Genomic DNA, 15,900 nt, shown 5'->3' on the forward strand with positions numbered 1-15,900 from the left:
TAAGATGTGTAAATGTCTCTTTCAATAAATGTTGTTTCTAATAATCGAATCATTGACATTTTGATAATGTTTATATTTTTTATAAATTGCAAGAAATAACAAAACAAAGTTTTTCTCCTTCAGGTATGGAAATCAAATGACATCTTCAGTTTCTATCATAAACCAATATTCAAAAAGTCATTTATGTTGTTATTTATAAATATAGTTTGAATGTAATAGGTATACATTGTCATTATAAAGATTTATATACCATTAACATATTATCCATCATTCATTTGTATTAATTATATTTAAAAGTCAATGATGATTAATTTTAACCGTAAAAGATATAACAACAGGGTAAAAAACTCTTACACTAATGTAAGCATGTTTTCCAATTTTATCTATAACGTTTTCTACATATCTTTCTATAGCCTTATATAATTAAACAACCTAAAGTAATAATATATCATTTTTACCATACAGTTAGTCTCATATTGTAAGATTGGACAACATTTATTGAGAGTAATATTAATACACTCCGAAAGGAATTAATTCTTTACTTATAGAATATCGGGATATCATTAGTACTATCAAAAAACAAATATCATTTTCCAGAAATACTTGCAGGTAAAGTTGAACTTTACGTCATATGCATTAAACTCTCCGCATATGAGAAATGTATTTTTCAAAATATTCCAAATATATAAAAAAAAGTGTTTAAAACTTTGAATATTTCCATATCCTTTCATCACTATCAAAGAAATGAGATAATGAAAGGAGTTTAAAATCTGCACTGACACTGTCAGCACATCATCCACCATTGATTTGTATTAGTTTTATTTGAAAGTCAATGATGATTAATAATGTTGGATGATTGATTGACGGTGTAAAAAACATTTACACTGTGAACATATTAAATCCTAATCAAATATCACTTATTGCAACCAAAATAAGTTTGTTTCCATAGAAAAAAGTCAGACATGACAAGTGAATTTACACTATATTGCATATTTTAACAACCAAGTAACTCTGCATCATTCCACAGATTTTTACTGAATGGAAATTTGATTGAATTTCAATTTCATTTTCTTTGAAACACAAATAGGGAACCTCTAGAACCCAATCCTAACCTGATTTTTTCATCTACATAAGTGATTTTGAGTTTAACTTCACTCTGACCTCCATATTGAACCTCCCAAGTTCCTAGCTTCAATTCAGGTGCTTCAAATATAACTTCAATCCATTCACTATCTAGAGCCTTCAATTTTCCTGTTTCATGATTGTACAAATCAAATCACCACAGTTTAATAGTTAATCAAATTGAATCACATACTAAACACCACACAACAAACCACCCAGGTGTTGGTCTAATGGTGTAAGGTTTCATTACATTTTCGGAATGATCAAAAGGTCAAGAGTTTGATTCCTGAGAGCGACACTTGTTGGGAAGGGCAGTCACCACACAACAAATTTAGGGGCTCGTTTGTTTAGGAATCTCAAAAAGCTTATTCTCCAAAAAAATGTTTGATAGGAACATTTTTGTTTCAACTTATCCGGAAAAGATGGATTTCAGTTTTTTTCCTAAAGCCTAACCAAACAAATATATACTAAAAGAGAATAAAATATCTCCTAATATAAGGAGATAAATTATCTCCTTCAGCCACTAAAACCATGACATATGTCCTATTTAATCATTTTCTACAAAAATATTTCCAAAACTAAACAAAATAGTACTCATGTCATACTTTTACTGACTGAAGGAGATAAGTTATCTTCTGATATGAGGAAATACTTTATTGAGTTTATTCTCATATTAAAATGACTAGACCTATCTTAACTCAAAAGCTAGCTCAAATGTGAGGATTGTCGAAGACTTATAAACAATGACTTGATCATATGTAGGAGACGACATTTGCAGGTGGGGCATCAGAAGGGTTAGGCTCAGATGCATATTAAAAAATGGCTAAACCTAACTCAACTCTAAAGGCTAGCTTAAGGGTGAAGTTGTCTAAGCCTTATAAGCAATGACTCAGTCACATTCCCAGACAATACAATATGAGATTTATCTGAATTAAATTACATACCCTTGAGAGACACTTCTCCATCCAAAAAACCAAAAGCAGTGAATGCAACCTTGTTTCTCACAATATCAGGAGCTTCAACAACCTGAATCATTTGCTTTGTTTTAAAGAAAAGGCGGCCGATTGCACTCCTATAGCCACCTCCAGGTGATGTTGGCTGTGAACAGTACACCACATCCCACTCTGGAAACCATTTTTGTCAGGGCAATGAACAGGTTAGAATATGTAAAGCAAGAACTAAATGACTCTCATATCACATAAGAGGGAAGCCTGCGGAGAAAACGTTTCTCGCCTTCGAACTCGTGATCTCATGATCACGAAGTAGCAACCTTACGGTTGCGCTGAAACCCACCATCTCATATACATATTAAATATAATTACAAAAATGTGTATATATGGTGAATAGGGGTTAAAAGTGGACTCTATTTTTCCTAATGCACTTAAATTAGATATGGATAAATGATTTTAGTGGGCTTTTAACACATAATATAAAGGTTAAGCAGAACAATATGATTCACCTCCAAATATTAGAGGGCATTTCACAGGCTCATCCACGCAATACTTTTGCAATTCCTGAGCCACTTCAGCCACCTCTTTATGTTCTTCCTTTTTCAGTAAAACTCCTCCATCTGTTTGCAACACCTGATTAAAAATTCAGTATTCAATTTTTTTAGTGCACAAATAATAAGTAAACATCATGTGAATTGAACACCAAGAGAAACAGTTATACCAAAACAGTAATAAAATCACAACTCATAAGCCTTAATCTAAAATCTAATATACAAAAATTATTAACTTTACAGTTACTTCTTATGGTCTTACTGAAATAATGTCGATCGATGCACAAGAAACTTAAATTATCAACTCATAAGCAGTAATGTCTTTCTTTATCATGAGCAAATTAATTATCGATCGATGCACAAGAAACTTGATTTCCAGAGATCAATAGCATGTCTATAACCATATTTCCATTTACCGGAGATACATTTACAAGAGATATTGTGTCAGGACACACTTCCAAGTTTCAACATGAGTCTTCTATTTGAACCAAACCATGTCACACTACAGCATATGTAACAGTACAAGGACCAAATTTCGACTCTTAGAACAACTAGTATCTTTTAGCAAAGAAACACCACTAAAAAGCCACTAAAGGGAAAGAAAAAAAGATGAGAAAACTCTATCTCATATGAAGTCTGGGGTTGGAAAAGAGTCATTGAATATTCTACAGTTCCTTGTCATGCAAATACAACAAAGAACAGTATGAACATAGCATTGCCACATAATTTTTGCTTCTCTGGGACAGTCAAAACCTCTAAATTTCAGTAGGGAGAAATTGGTGCAAATAGATAAGGCAAATCCAAGACTCTGCAAAGATCCTAAGCAACCTTATCCAAAGAAAAGCAATGCCAAAAATGATGAGATCCAAATTCCAAATGTGAGCCACACATTATACACATAGTACGAGACAAAGCATAAGCGTTGATCTTGTTAAGCATAAGAGTTCAAACAAAAGTTTTAACCTTAAGGACTTACAAATGAGATATACATAGCTTTATTTTAAAAAATAGGATATGATAACCATCAAGTTAAAAAATCAAAGCTTTTACAGTTTCAGCAAAAGCATGTGGAGTCAAATCCAAGCATTATTGGGAGTAAGCACCTACTCGACCAAAGAAGCCAATACCATAAGGCCTCATGTTTGAACTTTGAAGCAAAGACTGAGATTATTGAGAGACTCAAGCATATGATAACCATCAAGTTAGAGTCAAACTGCACATACCCTGCAGTATTTTTCTCATTTAAATTCTCTGAGATGCAATGTAATAACTTGATGCATATTGATCCGAAGTATTTGAAGTCACATTAAACTCTGATTAATCCAAGTCGAGTCGGGAAGATCCATTTAAAGAGTGATGCTAGTTTTTTGGATTTGGATACTCATGTTTTCTCTCATGTTACCTATAGAAATAATAATGCCTCAACTATAGTATCTATCTTGATAAGTTTCTATTTTTATAACATTGGAGAAAAAACATGATTGCTCATATATTCTAGACTGGAACACGAGATATTTATAAGCACGATTGGGTGGTGGAAACACTTCAAGAGAGTGTTTATAAGCATTTATCGCACTCTTGTGATGTGCCGCAAGAGGTACAAGGTTTTGTGGTGGGCAAAGACACACAACCAAAACCCCTCCACATGCGTGCGCACAACCTCGGCTGCCATTTTAGATGAGAACGTTTTGTGGACCAACAGATCATAGTGGCTGTTAAATAAAGGCATTCCCCCATTCAGAAAAAAACACGTAAGTTGAGACACATTTCCTCAACTTTTCTTTTCTCCCTCTGCCGAAGTATTTCCGGCTACCTTCTTCATCTCTCTTTCCTTGGTACAGGAATCGACACTGATAGCTATATTGTGGGAAATTCAAAACATCTTGAAATTTCAAGAGCAACCTGATTGTGATCCATTAAATAATCTCCATAATTAATTGTTGCAAGTCTTCCAACAAAACCATGCCTGAGAAAATGAGTAATAACTTCCGAACAATAAAACATTGGACATGATTGCTCATATACTATTGTTGTTGAAATTTCAAACTATTACTAATTGGATCAACAAGTATTAGTTAATAACTTAGTACCTTAGAAAGAATGGATAATACAAGAGCATCTGGAGCGGTTCGCGAGGTTGGATTAGAGACAGAAAGAGAAGCAGAAGCGGAAATAGTGAAGTTCTTGTGACTTGGATTTGAGAATGAGATGAATTTCGAATGATTACGATTATGAAAGGAAGAAGAAGAAGAAGGTTTTAAGAAGAGGAGAGAAGTTGAAGTTACTGCTGAAGCCATGGCGATGAATGAAGATGATCATAGACCACTCACACACTTAACCTTATCTTTCATCACTAATCCATATTTTCTTTATCAATACATCACATTTCCATTTGATTATTTTGATATTACTCTAATATCGATGCAAATTAACCACGGAAACAAACGGACCATGGTTAAAGTAGTACATACTTGATTTCCCTGTATCGGAGTTTGAGTCTTGCGGATGGAAAAAATGTTCGCTGGGAGAGTTAGTCTCACGTTCCCAGCTCGGACAAAATTGCCTCCGGTGTGCTAGGAAACCAAAAAAATTAGTTACTCCATCATCGGATAAGGAATTGATATCCATTTCGGATGTGTGTTGTCTCTACTTATAAATATGGTTTACATCAATCAATCGAATATTCGCATTTTAGATTATTTAAAGGTATAATAGAATCTTACACTATTGTATCAATATCGTGTTAATAGAGATTACATTATCTAATATTTCATGCGTATAATTTTTAATATAAGAGTAAGTCATCATTAGATATGGATTATAAATACATTTTTTTCCATTTAATATTTCTTAATATATGTTTTTATTATATTGTTCATTTAATTTATAATATTTTTATTAAAGAATTAAGGTTTAGTAATCCATGAATGTGGATGATACTAAGAATATATATATCTAAAGATTCATTCTTATTAAAATAAGAATATTTATATGGGAGATTCATATTTATTAAAATACTTTTTCCACTAGGAATAGTAATGGGGTAGATTAGGGTCATGTTTTTCACTTGAACCCAATGAGAAACTACCTAAAACATGTATTTATATATATATATGTCAAATTTTTATATATAGGTTTTATATAGGCTTATATGTAAATTTTACCTATATTAAACAGATTTAGAACTGTTATGGGTAGGGTATCAAGAGTACCAAACCCAAATCCGAAAGTTGAACTCGGTAGAACACGAACCTGAACCCAATTACATTAGGTTTTCCTCATTAAATTCGGATTAAATTCGAACGGGTACCCACAAGTTTGATTTTTATCGACATCCCTACTTTCCGCAACAATATTTTTATGAGATAGGTTGTAAGACATAAATAAAAATAAAAGTGATATTTATCATTATGAATTTCTAAAAAGTATTACCACTGCACAAATTATTTCCTAAAAAATATTATCACTGTAAAATTTAAATATTCAATATAAAAAAAATGAGCATTGCATGAGTCAAAATGTTCTTTTCAAACACATTAGTACGTATAAAATTATTTCAACAACTTAAATTTGGCAACCTTCGTTATAAGATATTAACAATCAAGTCACTTTTGGTAGAAGAATCATTTATATGGATCTAATCATACCATGTTTTATTATAGATCGCATTCATCAATAAATATCCATATTAAAATTTTCATAATGTTTTCGCATATGCTTTGTCATGACTTATTTCTCCTTTATAAATTAGATTAACATACCATCATTTGGTCTGATATATTAATATACTCTTCTTATTAAGGTCTCATTCATACATGTCCAATTCATAGTAACATCTTCAAATTTTTGCCCAATATATTCATTTTTTTATATATTTCTTTAGCTTTTTAATATTTACACAAATCTCGAAAAATAGTTATTTAAAATTTAAAGCAGAAAGCGAAGCTAAAATGAGGAGTATTTTAACATTGGGTGTGAGACATGAGAACATGGGCAAAAGCGACAAGGTATGTATGTATAGTTTTGGGTAGATGTAGAGGAGAATACACTGTAACTGTATTGTGTCGTGAGTGACGTGGCAACAAAACCAAGATCTACGGTCACCCTGACCAATCACCTCTTTTATTTAAAGAAGATTCTCTTCAAAGAAACACTATAGATAACAAATGTTGATTCAGGTTGTACATACTTAATTCCCCTCTTAAGTAAAATTTCGGAAGCAACTAACAAGATATTAGTCTTGTAATGTAAGACACAATAAATCATTAAAAAACTAAAAAATTAATGATTCAATTCATATGAATCAAACTATTGGGAGAAACAATTATGTATTTCGAAAAAAAATTAATTAATTAATCATATAGTTCTTAATAAAAAAAGAAAGAAAGAAACATTATATTAAATTATTAACATTAATGTTTCTATGTTCATTTTGGCATTATATTATTCTAACTCTCTCACTCTATTGAATTTGAATCATATACACTCTTTCTTTCTTTCTTTTTCAGTCGTCATTGCATTTTCATTTTCCGATTATTTCGGGGTTTTATTAGATTAGATCCTCTTACTGAACTGAATCACAGGTATTCAATTCAATTCATACTATTATGAATTATTATTATTTGATTTACACTTTTCCCTTTTTCATTCATAAATTAGGACCCCACATTATTTTATGCAACTCTTCATTATCAACATTTCATAGATCCAAATCACTAATTTTTAATAACTTGTTCTCTTAATGGATCTTGCCTTTTCAAATTTTGAAGTTAGGTTAGGTTAGGATAAGAGGTAGAGGATTGAATCTGAATCATGTTATTAAGGGTTTGTTTGTTTTGGATTTTCAAAAAATTGTGTTTTTTTGTTCTGAGAAGCTGAATTTGATTTCTCGTAATACCTGAAAAAATTCAGCTTCTGGTAAAAGTTGAAGTTTGTATTTTCTTGTTCAGATAAAGGTTTTTAGAGGGTGTTTTGGTTCAGATTATTTTTTTAGGAAAAAACAACTTTTGCTGCTTCAAAACAATAATCTGCAGAGGCTTGATAGTGTTTGCCGAAAATGTAAAAAAAAAAGCACTGAATTTTTTAAGATGGATTTTTGGACAGTAAGATTAACTTAACAAAAGAAGCATATAATTGTCACAAGTGATTTTTTAAATGAAAAAACCCTAAACAAATGAGCACTAAATATACCAATGAGGCACTGGTTAGTCTAGTGGTGTAAAACTCCACTGGATCCCCAAATATTGTACTAGGCCAAAGGTCAAAAGTTCGATTCCCAGAAGCGACACTTGTTGGTAAGGGTAGTCATTTACCCTGAAAGGGATTAGTTCCTTACCCATTGGCTGAAGAGATACCCTTCATTATACCCAAAAAAAATGGGCACTAAATATGTTTTTGTCCTGAAGCTTTTATTTATGCTTGTGTTTTCATCTTGTTTTTGTTTTGAATTTACTTATTTTGGCTTTGTTTATTTTCCATGTACAATGACAGTGAAACATTATTTGAATATAATTGATGATAGATGATAGATGCATGGGGAAGTTTCTGATGTATCTTGAACTTAAATGAAGAAAGAACTTGCATGGCCACAATTCATTCGAAATCTTCTGATCATGGTGGTTGGGTCAAGAAACCGATCAAAGTTAAGGAGGCCAACTTGGATTATTGTCTTACTTTTTATAGTGTGCATTTTCCTGATTGCTGCCTACATGTATCCGCCAGAAAGCACTTCAACATGTTCTCGCTTTTCCCCTCACGGTTGCGGTACTAGTACTAGTACAAAATATGATCTGCCTACACCTGAGTTTTCCCGGGCATTAAATGAAGACGAGATTCAATCTCGGATTGTTATCAATGAAATTCTGAAGTTCCATCCTGTTCAGACCAAGATCCCTAAAATTGCTTTTTTGTTTTTGACTCCGGGTTCATTGCCTTTTGAGAAGCTCTGGCACATGTTCTTTCAGGTATGGCATTCTCATAGAATAAGAGTATTGTCTAAGTAGTAATCAATTACCTTGCCTCCTTAAACGTTGTTTTTGTATCTTCTTTCATAAGTATGTATTCTATCTTTTGTTTTTCTTTTTTTATAATTTTTTTTTTCTACAACTTGTTTGCTTGGGTTCTCACTTTGGCCTTCTTCAGATATGGCTAAAACATTTTTCTCGCATACACTAGTTTGAGTCATTTCATCCTGTTTCAGTCTTAGACTTATAGTTATTAGTTTGTTACTTTCGGAATGGGATGACTTATGATCTATGAGACTGCAGAATATATTATAGATCTGCTTCATTCTTTCTATAGTTATCTACAAAGCTATGAATATATATATATGTATATATATATATGTATATATATATGTGTATATATATATATGTATATATATATGAAGACAAGAACCTTCAGCATATTAGATGATGTGTTAGTGGGCAAGACTGATTTCCCTGATGTAAACTAGAAGCTTTGAGATCCCTATTACGTGACTGGTAACTTGAGCAGATAATCTCCTGCCAATTTGTATCCAAGTTTTGGAAATTGCTGATAGATTGAATCTGATTTTACTTCCAATCATCCATGGATGGATATTCATTTGGATTCTAATTGATAAGACAATGTCAGGGAATGAACAATTTCTATGATGAATAAGTGGTGAAAGTTGGGAGACAACTATCAAACCATTTATGTATTAGCATTTGGAAAAGTATGCAACATTTCATAATTAGGGAACTAAAAATTTGTGACTTTTTATTGTACTCCTATCTACGACTGTGTGGATCAATGGTTTCTCATTTTAGCCATGCTCGTAATGCTTTGTGAAATTTTCAGTTTTAGATTGGACTATGACATAATGTGGCCTAAGCAAATCTTGTTTTATTTTATCAATTTTAGATTTTAGAGCATATTTTTAAAGCCACTGCTTATATTGGGTACTGAGTTATTCATCAAGGAAGGTTGGTGAGTCAAGTTTACACTATTCTCACTAGAGTTACTGCCTTGCAGTGTTTATCCTCCTGAACCATTGTGCTGTATTTGGTTTTAAGAGTGCCAGAAGTGTAAAGATATATGGAATGATATGTCATGTTGCAATTATATTTGATGAAAATAGAAGTGGTGATATGACAATTGTGATGAATATACTGGTTTAGTTGAACTTTAATAGAAAGTGAAGATTCATCTCTAATTTCAGTCTCTTTTAATTTCGTGAAATATAGAAGTCTAAATTTTGAACAGAGATAAAATAGCGTATATTATTGCTCTTCATTTTTATTATAATCATGGTAGCATGAACTAAAGTTTATTTTTTAAGATATGCGTCTGAGAACTTAGTTCCGACCTCTGAAAAACTAGCTAATGGAATATAACTCAGTTTTGCCGACCCTACGTAGTGGGATAAAGACTTGATTGTTGTTGTTTTTTGTAGCAAATGTGTAGGTATTTTTGCCTAAAAGGAAGTATAAACATGAACATTTTTGAAGGACATCATCTGAATTTGAGTACACCAAAAATTTTATTTTCAAAACTTTTGTTTTGGACCACTCTCTCTCTAATTTCATCATATCAGCCTTGTACATTCAGAGATGGCAAAAAATACCAAGCAAGTTAATATGTACACATCAAAAGATCAAACAATGAAATTTGTGTAGAAATACTATTTTATAAGTAAGTGGATTTCATTTAAGCAATGTATTTGTGGAACTTATGTTTACATTCACTACTTGTTATGATGTATTTATTGAGTAGATGTTAATATATGTGACACAATATCTGGTTTTTATTAAATTGTCAATCAGTATTTGACACGGGGCATATAATTCTGTTAGTTGCAATTCCTTTTTCTTTGAATGTGATAGCGATATGATTACTTCCTACTTATTTGTACTCTATTTATAACAAAATGCAGGGCCATGAGGGGAAATTCTCTGTTTATGTACATGCATCGAAGGAAAAACCGGTACATGTCAGCCACTATTTTGCTGGCCGAGACATTCACAGTGAACCGGTATGTGGTATACAGCACATGATTTGAATATATTTAAGTTCTTTTTATGGCAGTTTTAAGTTCCAACATAATGTTTTAAAAAAATATGGTCACTATAACATGAATCAATGTTTAATTTGAATGTTGAATTTGACCATTGGTTGAAATTTGAGGATATTATTATGTAAATGTCTCATTATTTTATCTTGTGATTTTATATGATCAAACTTACTGTCAAAGCACTCTCAAGGGTTAACAGGTAGCTCTTAATTTTTGAGGTTGTATAGGGGCTCATGTTTTGTGAAAGTATTGCTATTGAAGTAACTTTAAGGAGGATAACATGTGCACATTTTACTTAAGTCTGAGGGTAAAATATTTTTTTGGTATGCTATAAAGTTCCCTGTTTTAAAAAGATTGGGATTTACTAATAGCATAGTGTTGTAACTTATAAGGTTCATATTACAAATATTAATGTTGTAGGATTGCACATTTCTTAGAAAAAAATATATTTTATCTTGATTTTTAGCTCTTCTTTAGAGAAGATAATATGTAAAACCTTTCCACAAATCATACTCTCATGTTTGTCAATCTTCTTAAGTTGGTATCAGAGTGGGCTCGTACCTGCTTTTGTGATGTCCCTCGGGGAGTTTCTTGCTCTCTGCCATCAGGTTCCTTCACCTGGCTTTCCTGAACAGCCATGTGCAGCCTTCTGTTTTTTTAGTAATAACTATGTTTCAATTTCTTTCAGGTAGAATGGGGGAGAATTTCTATGGTTGAGGCAGAAAGGAGACTTATGGCAAGTGCACTTTTAGACCCTGATAATGAGCATTTCGTCTTGCTGTCTGAAAGGTATTTTTATTGCCCCCTTCTTGTTTTTTTGTTAAGTCTAGCTTGGTTTATGGGATTTAATCTAGTAAATTATATCTTCAATTCTGTTTCAGTTGTATACCTGTTCGCCGCTTCGATTTTGTGTACAACTACTTGTTATTAACAAATGTCAGCTTTATTGACAGGTAAGAAATTACAAAATAACCTTCTAGAAATTAATTGATAAAATTCTAGATACATTTTCCTTCTGAAGATCCTTTGCTGCAGATTTTTTGTATGGAACTTTGGACTAATCTGTCTCTAACTTTTCATCTCACCTTAATTTTTTTTTTATAAAAAACAGCTATGTGGACCCTGGTCCTCATGGAAATGGCAGGTATATAGAGCATATGTTGCCTGAAGTAGAAAAGAAGGATTTCCGAAAGGGTTCACAGGTATAAATTCTAGGGATGCTGATATCTACCTATACCATAAAATTTGAGCATCCACTCAATTGCGTGTTTCACCATCTTAACTACTCTTGATTTTTCGAATTTCTTTCACTTAGAGTTGCTTGGCAAATTTGGTTTTTAAAGAAACTGTTCGGACTGGCTACTTCAATGACGTCTTTCTCCTTGCAGTGCTCATTACATATCCTGCTTTGTATTCTAGCTGCTTTGAAAACATCATCAATTTCATTTATAAAGAGGGTCTTTTTGTCTTTATATCATCAAAAAATGTCCCTAAGAAATCTAATTACATCCCAATCATCCAATTATTTTCTCATTTCTATTATGAGGCAATGCAGCGCATAAAACTTTATTTGTGATACTTTCAGCTGGCGGATTTTTTCATTTCATGGCTGACTTTCAGAGTGTTCCTTTTTATGTGCATTCATCTCCCTTCTAGAATGCACAACCATCATTTTACAGTCAAGATTTGGATTAGATATGGCTTTTATACAGTACACGCAGCTGATATGAATCTTGTTTGTAATGCAGTGGTTCACATTGAAGCGACAGCATGCTGTTATAATCTTGGCAGACAGTCTATATTTTAGAAAATTCAAGTATTATTGCAGGGTACTCTCAACTTCTGTTTTCTATTTTCTAACTGGATAGATTGTTTGATCCATTCCGGAAGTTTCCTACCATGCCATCTATGTTTGGAATGTTAGCGTCCTTATGGACTACACTAATCCATTATTTTAATTTGTTTTTGTCACCTTTTCCTTTAGAAACTATATTTCTAATTATTAAATAACTCTTCATTTAACATGTTAGAGCATGATATAACAAGTTTGTAAACAGCCTACGCAAATAAGTTTACTAAAAGATTATAAAGATGAATTTTGACAGTTTTCCTATCCTCAATTCTCCATAGCTTGCACTATCTCATATTTAGCAATAGCATATAGAATCCAGGCCATTTATTTTTCTGATTTTATTTTCCTTATCTTTGATTGTTAATTCTCATATCTGTAGTTCCCTTCTTTGGCTATGAAGAAATGAATATGTTAAAATATTATAGATAGTAATTATTTTTTTATTCTGGTTCAGTAACAGTGATGTACTTGCTTCAGCTTGTATGAGCTCAATAAATTTCTAATGGTAAATGAGCATTTCGGGTTTGTTTGATTCAGATTCAGAAATAAACTAATCACCAGATTATAAGATAATCTTAATGTCCAAAAGTTCTGCTTACAAAATTCAGTGTTTTTTCACTCAAAAACGGCTGTAGTAAAAAACTTATGTTGTTGCCAAACACCTTCCTCGTCTGGTGATTATCATTTTGCAATAGCAGAAATTACTTTTCCTAAAAAATATTCTGAACCAAACACCCTAGTTCCTGATAATTGATTTTATTTTTATTCTCCTGACCAAGTCATAAAAGCATTACTTGATAATTGTTTCCTTCTTTCATTCGTTCCAAATTTGGTATATGTACTGTCCGCTATTTTTATTTGTTGAGAAGAATGGAATATGTAAAGATAGCTTCACTGACAACATTCTACTGGTCATGCTTTAAACTTCCCAGCCAAATATGGAGGGCAATCGGAACTGCTATGCCGATGAGCATTACTTGCCAACCATTTTTACTGTCAGTACACCAATCTGATCTACTTTAAATTGCAATGACAGCCATGCTCTTGCTTTCTCGTTTATTAACTCAGTTGATATTTGTTTAGATGCTCGATCCACGTGGAATCGCAAACTGGTCAGTAACGTATGTTGACTGGTCTGAGAGAAAATGGCATCCGAAGTCATTCAGGGCTCGTGATATTACTTACAAACTCATGAAAAACATAGCAGTAAGTGGCAAATTTTATTCTTTCCCTTAAGTTCTGTGTTGTTTATGTTGAATTATCAAAGGATTTTTTTCCTTATTGCCCTCGAAGGGCATGGTGTTCATTGAATTGAACTCTCTACCTAAAGCCATTAGAACTTGCTCCTTATGAAGTTTTAAGTTCTTTTGGCATACCAAGCCATTTAAACTAGTGATTGCTGATTATCAAGAAGCACTATTCTTGGTCACTTTTTTTGCCTCTTGGTTTTCTATATACTTTTATATTTAGCATTATCAATTTATATTAATGTTTACTGAAGAATCATTTACCCAGGAACCTTAATAACTTTGAATAGTTGATAATAGAAAGTTTACTTAAGAAATGAGGATTTACAAAAGCACTTGTATAATATATCATACATGTATGATAATGTGCATGTATGTGAAAATGATTATAGAGGGTACAATGCAGATGTTGTTTGACTTTACCTTGTTACTTAGCAAGGTTCTGAAACAGCATTTATCTTCAATTTTACTTATAAATGACATGCTTTCATTCACTGCAGTACATTGATGAGAGCCCACATTTTATCAGTGATGCAAAGGTATAAAACCTCATCCATCTAATTTAGCTTCAAAGTTACTCCATATTGTGTGACATTGAAAGAATCCATTTTCACATGACTTGCAGAGATCGGTGGTGATTACGCCTTGCGTGTTGAATGGTTTTAAACGATCTTGTTATCTATTTGCCCGGAAGTTTTACCCAGACACCCAGGATAAGTTGATGAAACTTTTCTCTAATTCAACAATATTCTGAAGTATTTTGTTCCATTATCATCATTCTTTGGTGAATCAACAACACCATTTGATCCCCAATCTCTCTGTCTTGCACTTACTGTTTTGTTTAGAGAAGTGCCCTAAGGAAACTAGACACAATTCCTAGGAAGACAAAGAAGCTGAAACAATCAAAAACTATATTGTTGGCCAGGGGTTTCACCAAACTGCTGAGCTTGTCTGGTTGGATAATTTGATGTTCCTACTTTACTTCTTTGTCTTATTTTTTGTTTTAATATTTGAAGATCATAGATTGTCCTGAAAGATGAATAGTGAATGTATCCTTGATAGAGAGTAGAGACTAGAGAAGGAGGGATAAGGTTTGGCTTTGATTTTGACTCTGAAAGTTAACCTGTTGCTTATGACTGGCATTGCATTGAAATTGTCATGCATTAAATTAATCTGGTGAATGGTTCTGTAGTTATGCAATGAATTTTGTAAGAAGTATGTTTCAATTTTATGTTAAACATGGGTATCCCCTTACCTTAAGATAAGAAACTAATATGTATTTGACATGTGGTTATCTTTTTTAGCAAGTGTTCCTCTCAAAAATCAAACCTTTAGTCGAAAATTCAAAGTTTTGACATTTCATTTGATTTTTCTTATAATGTATTTTGAGCCTATGATAAATGTAAAGCAGTTTGCATGAGAGTCTTATTTAAGGGTTAGAATAAGTCAGATCGTTTATTTGGGATTTACCTAGCCTATAACAAGTCAGATTAGACCTTTTTTTAGTAAACAGGCTAGGCAGCTTGGACTTCTCGAAGCCTATTTAACTTAAATATGCTAGGTTCATGCATTTTAAAAAGCATATTGAGTTTATCAAACTAACCCATGTAATTTTATTATATTTATATTATATATTTTTTATAATATGTATAAAAAAATTAAATAGTAAAAAAATTATGTAAATCTACTAACACTTGGAGGTTTGAGATTTGGGCTTAAGTACATAATTCTTAGCCATGTAAGTACATAATGTTTAAGCGACTAAGTGTATAACCTGAATTGTAAGTGAGTGATTAACCCTAAAAAGCAAGAATAATCATAATCTATGTTGCTTTCTCTCCCACTGGCCTCTCACATTTTAGAGATATCTTGCTGGCATATGTTTGTGAATTGTTGTCATCTTCTAATTGACAATTACTAGGATGTAAATATTCACTTTGATTTTTGGTATAATTCATTGATCGAGTTGAATACAAAAACATGGTTTGGTTAATTTCAATTAACTGTAAATTTTATTGTAAGAACCAAATAAGACTGAACTATTCATTGTACCCTTAAGCTAGATGTGATTATTAGAAGAAATAAAATTATATGTTTGCCATTAACTATAACTTTCGATCTTTCATATCTTGCATTGATCTTC

The 15,900-nt window shown here is 32.1% G+C and overlaps 2 protein-coding genes across 6 annotated transcripts; one reads left to right on the top strand and one right to left on the bottom strand.

The window, feature by feature from the left end:
* On the bottom strand, positions 1,035–4,984 carry LOC109357644 (probable plastid-lipid-associated protein 8, chloroplastic). The gene is made up of 4 exons (XM_019601620.1): positions 4,714–4,984; positions 2,582–2,705; positions 2,067–2,246; positions 1,035–1,251 (listed from the first exon to the last, which is right to left on the bottom strand). Exons 1-4 carry the CDS (start codon positions 4,918–4,920, stop codon positions 1,064–1,066), a joined length of 699 nt encoding a protein of 232 aa, XP_019457165.1. The 5' UTR covers positions 4,921–4,984; the 3' UTR covers positions 1,035–1,063.
* Positions 7,071–14,983, top strand: LOC109358758. 5 transcript variants are annotated; one of them, XM_019603187.1, is made up of 12 exons: positions 7,071–7,206; positions 8,114–8,586; positions 10,521–10,619; positions 11,347–11,447; positions 11,540–11,611; positions 11,770–11,860; positions 12,407–12,487; positions 13,443–13,505; positions 13,594–13,716; positions 14,258–14,296; positions 14,383–14,559; positions 14,631–14,983. In XM_019603187.1, the coding sequence occupies exons 2-11, from the start codon at positions 8,188–8,190 to the stop codon at positions 14,509–14,511; spliced, it is 1,197 nt and encodes a 398-aa protein (XP_019458732.1). In that variant the 5' UTR covers positions 7,071–7,206; positions 8,114–8,187; the 3' UTR covers positions 14,512–14,559; positions 14,631–14,983. The 5 variants fall into 5 exon arrangements, with proteins under 5 accessions (XP_019458732.1, XP_019458733.1, XP_019458727.1 ...); XM_019603188.1 differs by having other exon boundaries at positions 14,383–14,558; positions 14,608–14,983; XM_019603182.1 differs by having other exon boundaries at positions 14,383–14,983.

Source organism: Lupinus angustifolius, chromosome LG10 (assembly GCF_001865875.1).
Source record: "Lupinus angustifolius cultivar Tanjil chromosome LG10, LupAngTanjil_v1.0, whole genome shotgun sequence".
In the NCBI taxonomy this organism is placed as follows: Eukaryota; Viridiplantae; Streptophyta; class Magnoliopsida; order Fabales; family Fabaceae; genus Lupinus; species Lupinus angustifolius.